At 36.4% G+C, this 17,829-nt stretch overlaps 1 protein-coding gene across 5 annotated transcripts in view; it reads right to left on the bottom strand.

Annotated features, from left to right (window-relative positions):
* Positions 1–17,829, bottom strand: part of LOC116166509 — a 168,088-nt gene that overhangs the window by 44,963 nt on the left and 105,296 nt on the right. For all 5 annotated transcript variants that reach the window (XM_031481480.1, XM_031481481.1, XM_031481478.1 and 2 more), the window contains 2 exons: positions 14,790–17,791; positions 11,789–11,832 (listed from right to left, as the gene is read on the bottom strand). In XM_031481480.1, coding sequence (XP_031337340.1) covers positions 11,789–11,832; positions 14,790–17,791 — 3,046 coding nt within the window. The remainder of the gene's footprint in view (positions 1–11,788; positions 11,833–14,789; positions 17,792–17,829) is intronic.

The raw sequence follows: 17,829 nt of genomic DNA, 5'->3' as shown, positions 1-17,829 counted from the left end.
CGCCAGTAATGTGTCACTTTTCTGATTTTTATGTAAATAACTATTCCATGACAGAGGCAGAGCAGACCAGGTTTCCTGCCGCTTGTCACTTTACTGGCGGCACCTGTCACTTTCCCGGCCGCATTTGTGACATTTCCAAATGTCTATAATGACTCCTGTCATCACTGACAGAATGACATTAATCAAAAGTTCTATATGAAATTGAAATTTTGTATTAAAATACGATTTCGGGTAAAATTTAATACAAAACTCGTTAGTCAAATGACATTACCTAACTCGGAAATTAAAGTACTCGGCCCCAAATGGGTCTCGCACTTCAATATTTCCTCGCCAGTAATGTATCATTTTCCGGACTTTTATGTAATAGTTATTTACATAAAAGTCAGGAAAATGATACATTACTGGCGAGGAAATGTTGAAGTGCGAGGCCCCTTTACGGCATGACATTTTAAGGCTAAAACCTTACGAGTGGGTCTTCTAAGTTGTCCTATTTCAACATTTCCTTTTGGTAGAAAGACAACTGGATTCTGTAATAATATAATATACTTATAGTTCATCGACCGTTTATAAATTGTGCAATAACCTCAAAAAGTTATCAGTCACAAATTACAATTGCTACAGTAAAAACAAAAGGACTATTGCAAATAAACGTAGGCATTATTAAATACCCGCCGAAATTATTCTGATCCGTAAATTATTTCGCTTCGAAAGAAGAAATTAACTCGGCTATTGCACTATGCATGCTCTGCTTTCCGTAGAAGAGTGGAACTTGAGAAGTCCATCTGCTTGTATAAGTGAAGTTTAACCCAGGGTTTAACCGACATCTACTGTTTTGGTTTCATTCATCTAAAATTCGAGGGTGTTCTGCTCCAAGGGTAGATTTAGATGCCATGTAAATAAGGTAAATTGTGTATTACGTCAATACGGACTGTATCCTATTAGATATTTTATGAGTAAAATTTTGGAGGTTTAAATTTTAAATAGAAACATTCTCGAAAGAGGCAATCCATTTTCTTTGTAGTCGTGAAAAAAGGATGCAGGATTTTTCCATTGCAATTCATGTTTGGGTACTGGGTTAGAAGAACGTGAGAAAGTTTTCCATTTCAGAAGAGTTATTTATGTACGTGTAAGATTTTTCAATTTGTGTGTAAAACAACCCGATTGTAGATGAAAGCGGATATTAATTGATTTGAATTTTGTGTCATTTGCCATCAAGGTGGCCGAAGGCGGAGAAAGCAAGTGTTTAAATTTGCAGGTTAAAACGCATAGAAATGCATTTTACTGAGGGAATTGGAATAAGGTCATTTTTATAAGGTGAGCTTAGCGGTGGAGACATTTTGGGCAAAATAATTTCATTTTACCGTAAACGTTCTAAATTTAAATAAAAAGTTCAGGAGCTTGTCTACCCCAAAATACTTGAGGCTTCCTGATCTAAATACAGCCGACATTTTTAAGGAATTATTGTCCACATTGTCATAAGAATGAAAAAAGAAATTGAAATTAGTTTAATTGATCAATTTTAAAATTAATTAATTAATTTAATTCTTCACAACCAAATTGCTCTTATGTATGGCTTCAAAAAGATTTTCAATAATTGATAAGCCTTAATCATCGTATGCAAAATCGCGAATGAATCTACTTTCTATTAGGTCACAAAAAGGTCACTGTCAATTTTTTAATTGTCACAAAATTCAAAGCCTTGCGTAACTGTCAACTGTCTAATACCAATTTTATTAATTCATTGAAAATAACTAAGGCGGAAAGGTCTAGCGGCTTGAAACTTCGTTCGGTCTCTTCCTATATTTTTTAACATCACCTTCTAATGTAGGGTTAGTAAAAACAAGTAAAAAAACACGGAAAAGTAATACATTATTCAGTTTTTTTTTAAATATTTTTATAGATCGTTTTTCATTTTCAAAGTACTTATTTATGATTTTCTTTTGTTTCCGTTTTCTCTCCCCAATATATCATTTTCTTATTTAGTTTTATTTTGAGTTCTTACCATTAGCTATTCTATCTTTGAATGTAGTTGCTGAACAATTATCTTTCTCAAATATTGTAAAACCAAAGAAACTTTTATTAAAATTCAAAGCAGGAATATGAAAAGAAGATGATATAATTTCTAACCAACTTAACGTGTTTGGCTAAATTTCGGTATTTTCGGTAATTTTTTTGGCCCGTTAGTCTACGTAGCCGCAAAACAATAGCGACCTTTTTTAAATCCTGAAGAACATGTGTAATGTGTATCAATTTTCAAAGTAATTGGACATTTCTACACAAAGTTATTGTGCACAAGGACTGACAGACGGACGGACAGACAGCAATACAAAATTAGAAAAGATCTCGAGGATCGTTAATAAATCAAAGGCGTGTATGAAAGATTGAGAATCGTCGAATTATATTTCAATTATGTTGATGCCACTGACTGAAACTAAGTGAACAGAACAAATCGTTTAGACAGCGCGCCAAACCCCTCGCTTTAGCGAAACCATTAATCTTATGGAAATAGTTGCACAACTTTAATGCAGTTTAAGTGATAGTGATAGCATAAAAAACTCCTTAATTGATGTTTCAAGTTTTAGGAAGTCATTCCTCTGCCAACACCGCTAACAGTGGATGTTTGTAAAAATCACGTCTGCCCATTACTTTTCTGTTCAATTTACTACTTTATTTGGCGATTCCACACCTTTTAAAACTGCGAAAGGTCGTAAATTCTTTTTACATTTCCAACCGAACAGTGCGCGCAATAAAATGAACCACCATTATACACGAACCTTCTATTAAACGTCTATTGCTTTCGAAAACGGTTTACATGTCAGTAACACGCTGTTCGTTTAGGTTTTTCTTTTCCTTGTCCACGACAAGATTTTTCATTGGAACGGTTTTTATTGCTTCATTAAAAGAAAAATGGTTGAGGTTCCGGTCGATTACATATTAATAGTTTCGTCTTGTATGCCTACTGCGATAAAATTGCTTTAAACGAGTCTAATTCTAATTGAGTACCGTATAGAGTATGTATTGCTTATCTATTATTAATTGCATTTTTTATGGGAATTATACCAAATAATAGTTGAAAATTGATTGCGATTTTTACGAGGAGTGGAGAATTTTGCCTGACGTCAACTAAATACGATAGAATGGTTGCACTATTTGAAAGATTTACAAAAATCTGTAAAGGGAAGATTGATAGCAGAAAGTATACAGGTTGTTAAAATTAGAGGGTCGATTGTCTCCAAAAAGTTGTAATACTTCTAGAATTTAGAAGTTCGTAGCTTCAGATTAAATTTAGCGATCTCTTTTCTTCGTAATTGAATTCTATGGAGTATTGAGCTGGTAATGAGTTCCGGGAACTGTCGGCGCCAGTGTGACTGTCTTTAAGCCTTAAAAATGTTATCTTAGTTAGTTTTATGGGCTTCCAATCTGCAGAGTCAGGGCGTAAGTTAATTCAGAAAATAGGTAGGGATCAATCCGGAAATGGGGACGCAAAGTTTGAAGGGGGCTTTTTCTTAGTGCGGCAGTAGTTAGCGACGATACGCTTCTTGTGGAGTTTTAAAGTTGAGACCCCTACAAATGCTATACACACATGATATTAGTGATGATATTACTATAATTTTGAAAATTTGTTTCTATGTGCAGTGTTTAAAAAAATTCAAACAAATCACGGCTAACTTCATGAGACCACCACAAAAATTTTGAATAGATTCCCTCGACGTACCAAAACCAGTTTCTATTGTACCCTTGCCGTATTTGGTTAATCGAGTACCCCAAAATTACAACCATTTTAACTAGAAAATTGCAAAGATGTCCTTTTCACCATTGAATGTACCTCAATCTGCGATAATTAATTAAAAATTTACCATTAGTTTCCGAAAAGTTCCTTATAAAGATATTTTCTGTATATCTGTACTGACCTCCAGACCTTTCTTGCATACTGTCTATGCCGAACTATTAAAATGATAAATCTTAAAAGGAGAGACACTACATTATTTACATAGCTCCAATGAGTTTGTTGATTAGCACAGTATACCTAATTTATTTTAATATTCAATACTCATTTCAATTATGTGGATGATGACGTTTGATAATTTGTGCTTTTTAGATATACAATGATATTTATTAAGAAGTAGACACAGGGATTTACGTCTCTTATTTTTCCCTATTTTTAACCACTTACTCCACTATTTCTGCATTAAAGAGATCAAGAAAGATAAATTTTTGGTAGCTTTTCAATGTAGTTATCAACAGTAAGTGTTTTTTCAACTTGGTGAAAAGATTTCAGTTTCGGGGTCATTTCCTATACAAGGTGTTGCATATAAATTCGTTACCTTTTGAACTGTACAACATAAATATGTAAAAAAATTGGGTGGTAGAGGGGATCAAAACAAGCACTTTTCCAAATAAAACGAGGGTCCAGGGCGTTTCGTTTGGAAGCCACTCTCGAGGAAGTGGTGAAATTTGCATTTCTTTTACTTTTTTTCTGAGCAACCATAACAGTTAAAAAGACTGGTGGCTCTCCACTGCAATTATAGGCCGGACAATGAAAATGGAAAGGATTCCACGAAATTTGTTGTTAAGGAACAAAATTGTCGAACATATTTTTTAAATCACTTTTCAAATCACTTGAAAATTCGTCCTTCGGGTCAGAAAATATCCTCCGCCTACTAATGATTCATCTTATTCTGCATGTAATTAGTTGAAGGTGGATCCCAATTTTTTTACATATTTATATGTAACACCCTGTATATCCATAAGGCAGGGATATACAAATTTCTTCTCAAGGGGTCTACCATGGTGTTTTATTTAAGAAAACATGTGACACGATTTTATTTCGTAGAAGAATGGACTGTACACATGGTTAAATGAAAAGGACGCAACATCTTATGACACAAAGGCGCTACCTTGTATCTAACCTCTTTAAATATTCATTATAACGTTCTTTAGACATAGTAGTCGCTGTGTGCTAACTCCGTACTAGACCTGCCAAATTTTGAATCATCTTGTTTGGATTCTCGACCCCGAAATCGTTTCGGACATAATTTTACTTGATAATATGATGAAACATTCTCACCATATACAGGGTGTTTCAAAAAAAGGTCGGATATTTTATGTATAGTACTCATGAAAAAAACATAATAGTCTTAATAAACATACGTTCGCAAATGAAGTGTTTCAGAGCTTAATTTAAATACTCGTTTAAATATATGTATTCGAACGAGTAAGACCTTCCTTTCAATGAAGATTTAAGTTACAAGAACTACTCTATATCTAATGAAACACCTATATACTTTTTCATGAGTACAATATGCGGATAAGATATCTGATTTTTTTTGAAACACCCTGTAGAATTTTGATTTTGATTTTACCTAATGCGTTGTACCTTCGGAAACACACTAAGTTTGATATGTGACAGGGAAGTTTTGACAATAGTATTCGCTCTAAATAAACTTTATGGTTAGGTACTTATTATAGAGCACCCACATTAAGTTTTAACTTGACTTGCAAAACCAAGCGAGAAATAAGTCAAAACGGCATTTGTAAAACTCAAATAGAACGTGTTCTTTTTCGATTTACGATTCTGTATTGAAATGTACGTAAAACAGAAATATAAATTTATGGCCCGGCACAAACGTAAATTTTCGATGTAGCGTAAATAACATCCAGTTTGGACCCACTCATTCGTGAATCGTCGATTAAACGAAACTCATGCGACATTGCTATAACGCTTTTTTTAAAGTAGAAATAAATAAATAAAGCCAATTGATTTTCGGTTATAAAGTTAAATTTAACAAAAATAAAACGGACGCATAATTTGGTTTATCGAATAACATTCACCTTTCGATATTGCATAATTAAATTTAATTAAAACGGGAATTATTCATCCACCGGAATGATTTTTTACCTAAATAATAAAACGCTCATTGAAATAGAATCATTGTTTGATTTATCCACGTCTGGCGAATAACTGAAATATTTTCAGATTTTAATTGCTATTAAAACCAAAATGTCTGAGTGCATATTTATGCATTGACGCTCCCCGTATGTTTACGTTGCGTTCAATACAGTGCCACACCTAATTTTTACGATTTTAACTGTTAATTATAACAGTTAACCGATAATGTCATTTTTTCAAAGTGAATAAGGAGCTTACGCGACTGCATTTTGGCTGCTTGCAAAAGTTCCATTGTAGAATTCCTGGAACTATACTTTTAATGTCTTTTGGTCGAGATTTTGGCATTGTGATAATAAGATATGAACCTAGGATTGTGTAGGAACAATTAACGAAAGAATTTCACTTACTTTTGACAGTTTTTATTACAAAACACTTGAAATATTAAAATGTCAAAAACCGTCTTTCTATTCTAGGGTTAAATGCAAAACTTCATTAGAGAAAGTTTCAGAAAATTTGAAGGTCCTTTACACAGAAATACAAATTATACGACAAGTTACAAAAGGCTTTATACGTACTGTATTGGGCTGTTACATTATAAAGGGTTGAAATTTTCCTTCGTTTATCAGAGTTTTGAACTTCTGAACTAAAACTGTAATCTTACCAGATAAAAATGAACAAGAAAATGCACCTTTGAATTTGGCAAATTGTTGTATTGAATTGTGGAATAACATTTACATTCTTGAACAAAAAATGAATCTTGAATCTACATCAAATTTAAAATTTAAAATTGGTCGAATCTTTTAAGGATCAAAAAATTTTACGTTAATTGTTACTCCTTACTTTATTACTTCTTAAAGGTATCCAATAATTAACGGCAACTCTGTTGCTCACGTTACCTCTTATTCGTTAAGCAGTTGACCTGTTATTAGAGCTTGTTGATCTGTGATATTTGAATAATTCTAGGTGGCGCTTAAGACTTTTTCATAAATACTACCCTTGTAATTTTCGTAAAGGAACCATCAAGCACAATTTCCAGTGGGGGCAAGACCACGTTCTAGGTCTAGGCTACGGGCCTGGTTTGTTATAACAAATTTTAGTCTAGTGCCACCAAAACGTAAATATAGTACAGTAAATTGGAACATAGTTAGCATGGGTTTAATAATGAATTTGGATTTGACGTTTGTGGTGGCTCATTTTGTTAATATCATTTGTTACGCTTACCTGGAACAGCTTTTAAATAATATTCGCGAGAAGGTGCCAACTCGCACTGAACATGTCTAACTTGCAACTAAATTATACGTAAGTTTACCTACAGAAAGAAGCGTTACATTTTCTTATCAAACCAGTGTAGTCAATGCTTTCAAATTATTCACCCCGGTTAACCTTCAAAATAGATGAGTAATGATTTGATTTTACCTTACGTTGCGTCTATGCAATTCGCAATATTATTGCCAGGTATACAAGGAATTTTTATTGTAGCATGAGCTAGGTAGCTATTGCGATCACCGTTTTTTGGCCATGTCAAAATTCCAACCTTTTACATCATTTTAAGCAACATTTAAAGAATAAAATATTTTTCCGTCTGCATGTACGTACGTAGTTGGCAATTTTCCGAGGGAACGGCTCGACGGATTCGGTTCAAATTTTGAATATGTATATTAGTCATACGGAAACGAAAAATAGAGGGCCTAATTTTTAAAAATAAATTTTGGAGCGCCGCAACGGCATCGAACTTTTTTTTCCAAAGCAATTTTAAAATTTAAAATTTTTATTAAGGTATTTCTATGTACCTACAGTCGTGCCAGGCTTTATTAAAAAAACATAGTCCAGGCTAAATAGCTCTAAAATGACACGGGGGTTGAAAGGGGTGGAAAGTGGTATTTTGCAAATTGTGTCAAAACTATTGATTTTAGACGAAAATTTTAAATGTAAAAGTTATAGAGATTAAAAAAAATGAGCAACTTTTGTATCTACACGGGGTAGCAAAATTTTCGTAACGACTTACATTTTAATCATCAAAAATAAAAAATATTATTCCAATAGAAAAATTTCAAGAAAAGCGGCAAAAACGGGGGGAACAGTTTTAAGATACACCGTTTTTGACAGTAGGCTCTTTGCAAATAAATTAACGTGCTGGATCCGCGCTAATAAAAAGTTTTGGAAATCTGTCTTCTCTCTCCTCTTTAATGTTGCTAAGATATTTCCTTTTGTTTCCCAGTGCCCAACTGCCTTAATTAAAACATCTTTATTATTTCTTTTTTCTGCGCATTTTTACTGCACTAAAAGCAATTCGAAGTAAAATCGAATTCTTTTGCTTCCTGAACAATGTTTTTGTTCACTAACTCTTCTTCCTGCCTGTTTTACAGCTGATGGGATTAAGCTGGGCCTGTTGATCGTTAATTTACAGGAATTATGAATAAAATCCTCACAAAGTTTATTCCTGCAGGTTTGACATCTCAAATCATTTGCTTTTGACCGGTAAAACCAACGTTCTTATTGCAGATTTTGCAAGTTTATCAACAGGCCCAACGCAATTGCATCAGCTATAAAACAAGCAGGAAGAAGAGTCAGTGAACAAAAATAAATTGTTCAAGAATCAGGAAGCAAGATACATAATTCGATTTTATTTCGAATTGCTTTTATTGCGGTAAAAATGCAGAAAAAAGAAATAATCAAGATGTTTTAACTAGAACAGTTGAGCATAAGATAACAAAAGAGAATATTTATGCAAACATTAAAAAGAAGGAAGAGGACAGATTTCGAAAAAATCATAATTAACATCCAACATGTTGATTTATCATGTCAAAAACTATGTAAGTATATCTCAAAACTGTTTTTCTGGTTTTTGGCGATTTTCTCGAATTTTTGCTACAGGAATAATATTTTTTTAGTTTTGTTTATTAAAATATGTCTTCCCGAAAATTTTGCTACCCCGCGCACCTCTGTACGATGAAAAAAAATAGATTTTTCATCCCCTTGAAAAAGAGGTGGTTTTTTTCAGAAATCGTGAGATCTTGGAAACGGTTCAACTTTATGGGCCCAAACCATCATCTTCTGTTTTATCATAAAACAGGCTATGTTACCTCCAAAATTCAAACCCCTACGACATTTTTTCGCAAAAATAAGCATAAAAAACGAAAAAAACAGTTTTTCCGGTTTTTCTAGGAAAATTGGAGGTTATGTGAAAATAGTGCAGATACAAAAGTTGCTCATTTTTTTAATCTCTATAACTTTTACATTTAACATTTTCGTCTAAAATCAATAGTTTTACCACAATTTGCAAAATACCACTTTCCACCCCTTTCAACCCCCGTGATTTCACCCGCGGAAAAATTCAGCTGTTTTAATTATTTTTTCCCAAATTCTATTCATTCCACCTGCCTGAAAAACCCGGTTTCGCCCGGTAACTAATTTTTTTCATACAAAAATATTATATAGCCTGGACTAACAGTAAAAACAAAATTTTAAAAACTAAAATTTTCCAAATTACATTGAATTCTGTAAATGATTAACAAAAATTTTCCTGTGTGAATTTCAATAATTTAGTGGTTAGTAATAAAACGGTACATGCAGCAAATTAATAAGACTTTTGGCAGTGTATAGTAGGTATAATATGTAAGACTGCCAAAATATTTTTTTGTTGCTAAATATTTGCTTCGAGCTAGGAAGGTCTTCTGGCAACTACATATGGGCTATGTATACTTTAAAAAAAATTGTTGTGGCTAGCACATAATTATACCATCCGAACATCTGCACATGCTCGATTCTGCCCTTTTATATCGGAGAATATGTGTACCAAATTTGGTTCAGATCGGTTCAACCGTTTAGCTGGAAATGAAAATAATGATGATTCGGATTCCTGGTGCTTCAAAACGAGTATTTCCGTCAAAAAACGTGGGAGGCCATTTTTTACCCCAATGTAATACCTCCCTTACTAACGCGCGGGCAAAAAAACGGACCATACGCATGGAATCATGATACTTAGTATTACACGCAACAAATTCGTGGAACCTATTATATTATATTGCCATCTATTCCTGTGTATTTGATCCGTTTTTACCACCTGCACGTTAGTAAGGGAGATATTGCCTTGGGGGTAAAAAAAGACCCCCCTCCCACTTTTTTGATGGAAACGCACGTTTTGAAACACCAAGAATCCGAATCACACAAAATCTCGATGATGTCGGTCTGTCGGTCCGTCTGTACTCTCATTTCCGGCTAAACGGTTGAACCGATTGGAAGCAAATTTGGTACACATATTCTTACACATAAATTGGCAGAATCGCTCATGCGTAGGTGTGCGGGTGGTATCTGTGCTAGCCACAGCAATTTTTTTAAGTATACACCGCCCATATATGTACATATTTACAAAAAATTCTCTGTATATGTATACTGTGAACTTCTTTTGACATTCTTTCCGTAAACAAACTCGACGATTTAATGATTCTCACTAATATCCCAGGCAGTTTAGACAAAAAAATCCCCAAAATTAGACAAAATTAGCAACTAGCTGATTTTTGGTGAGGTGTCAAAATATAAGGTAAGTATTTTCCGAAAGTTCGCCCATTTCTCCCGCTTGCTTCACCGAATACAGCGGTAGAAAGGGCCTAAGTGAAACGAAAACACTACAATCGCTATTGCGCGCCATTTATGGCACCAATTTTCTTCGTTGTGGTCTTAAATTGTTCGGAATGGCAGTGGAAACTGCAAGAATTCATAGCATTTCAACGCGTTTTCTTTGAAATTTTAGCACTTTTTCAACGACAAATACAATAGATTATTAAAACGGTCGCATAGTCCTCTGGCTGTCCAGGACCCTGTATGCAATGTGGCGTATAGAGCATCACCCACTTTTTTCATGAAGAGAACCATTACGACTTCAAAAGAATTGGGCGAGTAACCCTTCTAACTGGTGGTAGGTTTTGTCATATGCATAAAATTCGCGTATTCATCTAAAACATTCTTGTTTCATTTTACTTAAATTTTCATAACTAATTTATAACAAAAAAACTCTTCCATGATAACTATACTCGCGCTTCCGTACACTTTGCTACTAGTTGAAAAAATTCGTAGTGTCACATTTGGCAAGGGGTTATTTCAAGCGACAACTAAAATCTAAAGAAGAAAGTTAGCGTGACTTCCACTTTCCAATAAAAAATCAGGCTCGAAGGACCATATTATGTATATGATAAATTTCAAAACAAAAAAAATCTATAAAGAAATTGTTACGATTCCGGTTGTGCTAGGAGCCGTCAGAGACTATTGGAATGAGGAGATAAAGGGTGATAAGGAGGAGGGAGATTCGTACCACTATCCAAAAAGGCGGCGTTAAAAAATACGATATTTTTGTGTAGATAATAAAGAAACCTTTCAAACGATATATCACAAGCCCACGAAGGTTGTAAATGTTACTCAAGGGGGGGTTAAAGGTATGTATCACATTTTCACGTTGACGATTGTCAATTTGTAATTTAAATTTAATGTGTTTCAGGATTCACCTAAATCTACACAGTAACCGAATTAAATAATTAATTCATCGTACAGTTAATAAATTAGCAGTTGAAATAAAATAAAATTGGCAGTTAAATGAGTTTCATCTAAGCAAACTAGGGTTGAAACTTAAAAGAGAATTTAACACTTTAATTTCCGCTTTGAGGTAGGTACCAATTAAACTATGAAAAGGGAATGAATTCTGAAATGTGTGCAGTGACACAATTAAATTAATGGTAACGTTGATTGCGACGTTTACACGTTCCCTTTATAGATTGCGAAATTAAACAAGGAAGATTCGGATTTTTCGGAGAAATCATTTATCTAATTCCAATCAAACAAAAATGAGAATAGTAGTGTAATAATGGAATCGAATGTTCATGCAAAATGTAAAAACAAAACACTTACCCATTGAGTCGTCCACCGGAATCTCCACCAATGCCGCTGCCATTCTAAAAAAACAAAAAAGTAACATAAATAGATAATCAACAAAACATGTACATGAGTTACACTTTAACATATAAAAAAAATATAAAAATATATTTATTTCGATAACATACAATGACACAACCTTAGTAATAACAATAAATGTAGACATAAATAAACTCATTAACCACATCGGGATGTATACGAGTAGGTACCATCATAGTTTTAGCATCCTCTATAAGCGTATACAATTAATACTGCTAAACAAAGACATAGTTACGTTTAAGCATCAAACAATAGTGCTTTTTTTGTTTATTTTGCACTACTAACTACTTAAATATACGTCACCAATTAAAGTTGTCGCAATTAAAACTATATAACCTTAGACCTTACATCCAGAGCTTCAGTTTCTTTCAAACCAGCTTGAGCTTTATACTCTACAGCACTTTAAAAGGGTATGAAAAGGTATACGAGTGGATTGTCAAAATTTCTCACACAAAAGCAACAAAAGGGTGGGAGATTTAATTTGGCACTTCCCGATTTACTAAAAATATCTAAAATTGAAGGGCCAGTGGCGGATTTTTAAAGGAGCGACCACTTTGCTTTCGAAATTCAATTAAAAAAAAAAAAGAATTCGTCCCGAAGGGCTCGGCTTTTCAAATGGCATTTTATATACCTACGTGTAGAACGGACGAATTAAAGGGAAAAAATGGAGGACGTGTATTTTTTATCTGTTGAATATAAAAGTCAAGCAAGCGTTGAGGGCAGTATTCTAATCTATTTGAATTTTACGCAATCACATTTCTGATACTACTTTCGTTATATTGAAAGTTGGAATTATAGAAAAAAGGTGAAAGAAGTTTAGTTCTTTGCTTCAAGGGTTCGATCCATATTACTTGACCTGCATCGTAAGGGTAATAAAAGACTTCTGTCTTTCGAATTTAGTTAAATGATGTACCGACACAAAGTTTAGAATGTGAAATGTAATTGCGCTTAAAACTTTCAGTGGATAGGTATTGTTACCATGCCTTTGATTCATTTCTAAAATTACGCTCTAAACGTGGGAAACAAGCCTCAGGTGGCGGCGCTTATGCATCATAATTATCTCATCAATTGTAGATATTACTGGCATTTAATTAACTTTTCCCCTAATTACTAAAGTATTTCATTTAACTCGTGCTTGGAAAGAGGCCAAGTATTAAGATGTGAATCATTAAAATAAGTGTGCTGGAAAATACAGAGACGGATATTATATTATTTCACGAATCCCCTTGCTTTTAAGAATAGAAACAGCGGCAATATGAAAAACTATTTAATTTACAGCAACTGGATCATATGAGGAGCCTAAATTATAACTAGATGACTTTTTGAGCTGTAAGTGATGGGTAATGCAAAGGGGGGAGGGGTGCGACATATTTGCTTGGTTGTTTGGTTCTCCTGAAGATTGGCAAATTAGAAACAAACCAGGGAGAAAGAGAGGAAATCTATTTGAATTATTTATCATTTGACACCATGTATGTATCCTACACACGATTCGATTACATTTGAAAAATAAACCATAGACGTGTAGGAAATTGAGAGCCCTTTTCAATAATGTATCTCTCGACCCAACGTTCAATTTAAAAGAAGATGGCAACCCTGCGCAGGGGGTTGACAGCAGGAGTGTAAGTTCTGAAATAAAAGCAGCCCCCCTCCCAACCCAAATCGACGTGTTTTTGCGTTTCTTTCAAAAACTATTTCCTCAAACGAGTTATTCAGTCTGTTTCGTTTTGGTTGGGCCACCCTGTACACTATTATATTATATAGCATCCTTGAGTTTATACCAAAATGTGTTTAATAAAACCATTTTTCTCGATATATCGAAATATCAAGTTATTAGCAGTACAATGATTTTGTGATCATCTTGTGTTACCATACGATTTTTGTGCCCTTAACGTTTTGAGATATTCAAACTATTAGAATGAGACTTCAAATTGAAAACCCTTTCGTGCCTCTGTGTGGCAACCAAAAAGTGTGTTTTCACAACTCTGTTCAAACAATTTCGAAACAGTATACGAAAAACCACAATATATTTTGGAATATTTCGGGAAGTTTCTTGTCTAAAATACATCCCTTACCCCTTAATTATGCAATTTGTTTTGTCCCTTTCGGCTCAGTGTAGGTAGATTTCTTTAAAGTGTCCGCCATTTTGTTCCCATATGGTGGAATTCGCTGGTTCACGAACTTGATCGAGATATTTATGAACCAACCCTAGACTTTGTCGAAATCAGTTCATAATTACGCAAGTTAAAGTGTTTCTTGGAAGTGATGTATATAAACCTATAAACTTATAAATATACGCGTACCATTACAATAGGTAGATAAAAGTCTACCTAAAACCATTACATGAATCCGGGCACGACGGAAGGAAAAATAAGTGAGTGTAATTTACATTATATCATCAAAAGAATGAAAAAACGACATGGTAACTCACACATCCACACCTTAGATCTTATCGCTAGCTACTAGAAATTAAACACTTTTTTTTTTGTACTTTATGAGACATGTTTTAGATGGTCTTACGTTTTTTCATGATATGACGAATGAACAAGGGGCGGTTTAATGATATGACAATGATATGAGATTTTTTTGTATAAAAGTATGCAACTGCTTTCGTCAAACTTCAAGAAAATTATTATTATTATTACTATTATTGTAGATATCAAAGGCAATGAATTGACCGTATGTATTAGTATGGAATGCGGTGTTTTACGTTACATCAAAACGCCAAGTGAAGCAGCAGATTTACGTACGTACATTAATTTTCCTAAAAAAGCTTCTCTACGTGTCCTAGGAGCTACTTCCTGAAGTGATATTATTGTGCGAAGGCGATTTCTACGTTCAAATGCTCGGTTCTTGTCATACAATCGTTTTAACATTAAAAACTACTCTAAGTTTTAACATGAATTTCATAGAATTTTTGCATCATCCCTAGCATACTTACTTTATCTTTCTCGCTCGGGGTTTCTGGAGATTTTCCCTGTATGCTCTTTTCTTCGGCCTTTCGTTCCTTCAGCGCCTTCAACAGCTTCCATTTGCTGCCGAGCGGGCCCGTATCTTTCGCCGATTCTTCCTTCGAACATGTACTATCGATCGTAATTTGTGGCACTTCAATTACACTGTTTTGTACACTTTCACTTTCAGTTACACCCTCCTCGATTGGGATTTCAGGGATTGGCAATTGCAGATCCTCTTGCCCGGAATTTCTTAGGTGACATTTCGCAAATTCGAGCACTACGTCTTCCTCTTCCTCGTACTCCTCTATGCTGTGACGAGGACTGTCAGGACCCGAGGTTTCTCCAGAAGATCGCTCGTCATCAGATCTACGTTCGCTTCTCTTGTATTCATCCTCTTCTTCGTAGTACTCTTCGGGTTCACTCGTTGGCTGTGTTTCGTCAACTTCGGCCAGTGACGATTTGCGACTACTTCGGTGTTTAGCGGACATGAGAACTTGTCGATTATTATCTTGTTCATCCAGAACACCCTCTAAGACCCTCGCTTTCATCCTCAACTCTCTCAGTACAAACGACATTCTCTCCTTCACATCCTCGTCGGGTTCAAACGTATCTTCAATCTCAGGCACCTCCTCCAAGGTCTCGCCCATTTCTATCTCAAGCAAGGACTGACGTTCCATTTCCTCCAGCTTCCTCAATTCGTAACAGTACCACTCGTCTTCACTATCGATGCTGTCCTCCGTACTTTGTCGCCTCGAAGACACCCTGGAGCCACTACGCCACGAGTGGGTGCTGCGATTATCGTCGTCCTCCCGATAACCCGGAATTTCTAAGCTCTGCTGATGCCTAGGAAACGCTCTGTTTATGTGTCCCCTCAAACTCGTCGTCGACGGACTACTCTCGACGATCGATTCACCATTCGACACCTTCGTCCCGTTCACAGAAAACTCCACGGACTTCTGCTCCTTCAAAATCACGTCCGGTTTACTCTCCTCGACCGCGATGACCTCCTTAACCGCCGCCATCTCCATCACATCCTCAATCCTCTCGGTCGACTCGTCCGACAAAACCTGATCGTCGAACGTCGTCGAGGACTGTCTCTGCCGATATTTCCCCAACGCGCGTGACACCGCGAACTCCATCGACGCACCCCCGAGAGAAACTTGCGGAAACTTACCCTCGCTGGTAATCGAATCATCGCTCTTGTCGGAAATCGACGGCGCCCTCTTCGAGTCGCCGATCGTCGCGAAAAGATTCGACTCGTTCTCGCTCTTACCCGACTCGTCGTTCTCAGTATAACTCGCTACGTCAGGCTCGCACGGCTCCTTTAAGGACTGCTTTCGGATGTAATCGAATTGCGATGCCAGTTCTTCCTCCTCGTCCTTCTGTAGGACATCGTGGTGGCTTGGTTTGCGCACAGCTCTGGGTTTGTTCGTAATTACTTTGGGAAATAGGGATTCGCGCTCAGATTGACACTCGGAAAGCACGCTGAAGCTGTCGTCGCTTCTGTCATCCTCGGACACAACCGAACTGGCGCGACCGATAACCCACTCGTTTTCCGATTGTTCTGGATCGGAAAGGGAGTGCATGTGATAGTTGTGTTTTCGTTTAGCTTTCTGTATGATTCCCGATACTGTGGATACGAGTACGTTTTTCTTCTTTTTCCTCGGGGTAGTGCCCGTGTGCGTTTTGGTTACGTTTTTATTTTTATCTTTAAACTCATCCCGGTCATCCGAAGGGAGCGAGTAGGAGCGATTTCGCTTTTTTAGGTGTAGGTCTGGTAACCAGTGACTAACCGAACTCATAGCCGATTTCAGCGTGTTGCCTCTTTTCAACTTTTTGTTCGCCTTTTGCTCCTTATTCAGCTTGTGCATGTCGGAGGTGATCGTTATGTAACCGGATTGACTCATGATTACGTTCGCGTCGTAGAGTTGGTTGGAGTTTTGTTGCTGTTGAATGATATACTCGGGCACGTTTTTGTTTTTGAGATCGAGTTCTAGGTACGGAATCTCCTGTCGGTGGTTACCCGACTTTGTAAGGTCCCCCACTTGGTGTTGGTTGATTTGGTATTGCCTTTGCTCGTTTGGTCGTTGAAGTACTTGCGTGTGACTGTATCGGCGGTCCGTATATGGGCTATTGGTGTATTCGCTTTCTGCCGTATCGGCCGAACGTAAGGAACTCGACGTGCTCGTGTTGTCTAGAGGTATTTGTCCGTCGGTTGTACTTAACCAAATTGATGGATCTCTGTAGTCTGTGTACGTTGTGTGAGTGTTCGCGGATTCGTATCGGCCCGATGTTGGGTAATAAGACAGCGCATCTGTTATATTACCCGTTGGAAACATAGTGCGATGCATCGCCGTTTTGTAACCGTCATGAGTGGTAATTCCATCGCTAGACGGGCCGCTTCCGGTCGAGTACGCCCTAGTCAGGCTCGGTTTCCTATAGTGCGAGTGTACCAGTTTCGTTGTCTCTTGTTCGGTAGGCATAGACAACTGTCTCTGAATAACGTTACTAAGTTCGTTGTGTTCGTAAGGCTCTATGAGGTCGGGATAATTTACATTGTGGCTAATGTAATCTGTATTGTTCCCCGTATACACAGAAGTGTAGGATTCTTGCCTGTTGCTACCGGCCACGGAGTAAATGGCCGGTTGTTCTAATCTATACGATGGAAGGTCACCGTAGGCGCTACTTTTGTTGTGGTGGTGCTTCGACTTTGCTCTCGGACTGACGTTTATATCAGACGCGGGAGCCGGCGCCGGAACGAAGTTACCCGAAGATTCCAAAGTGCAAGGGGACTTTACCGTTGTAAACGCCGACATGTGGTGGCCACCAGGAAGGATGGTGTTATTGTCTTGATGTTGTGGGTTTTTAACAAAGGAGTCTGTGTCGGATTCTGCATACGCACTACTTTGCTGTGCCGTGGAATTTTGCATTTCTGTTGGTAATGGTGAGACGGCCCGATGAAAAATTTGTTGCTTATTAATTGTAATATCTGAAAAAAGCGAGTATAATGATAATAGATTCTATTGT

Source organism: Photinus pyralis, unplaced genomic scaffold (assembly GCF_008802855.1).
Source record: "Photinus pyralis isolate 1611_PpyrPB1 unplaced genomic scaffold, Ppyr1.3 Ppyr1.4_LG3b, whole genome shotgun sequence".
In the NCBI taxonomy this organism is placed as follows: domain Eukaryota; kingdom Metazoa; phylum Arthropoda; class Insecta; order Coleoptera; family Lampyridae; genus Photinus; species Photinus pyralis.
Note: the sequence above shows the minus strand (reverse complement) of the source record. Positions and strands in the feature narration are given on the sequence as shown.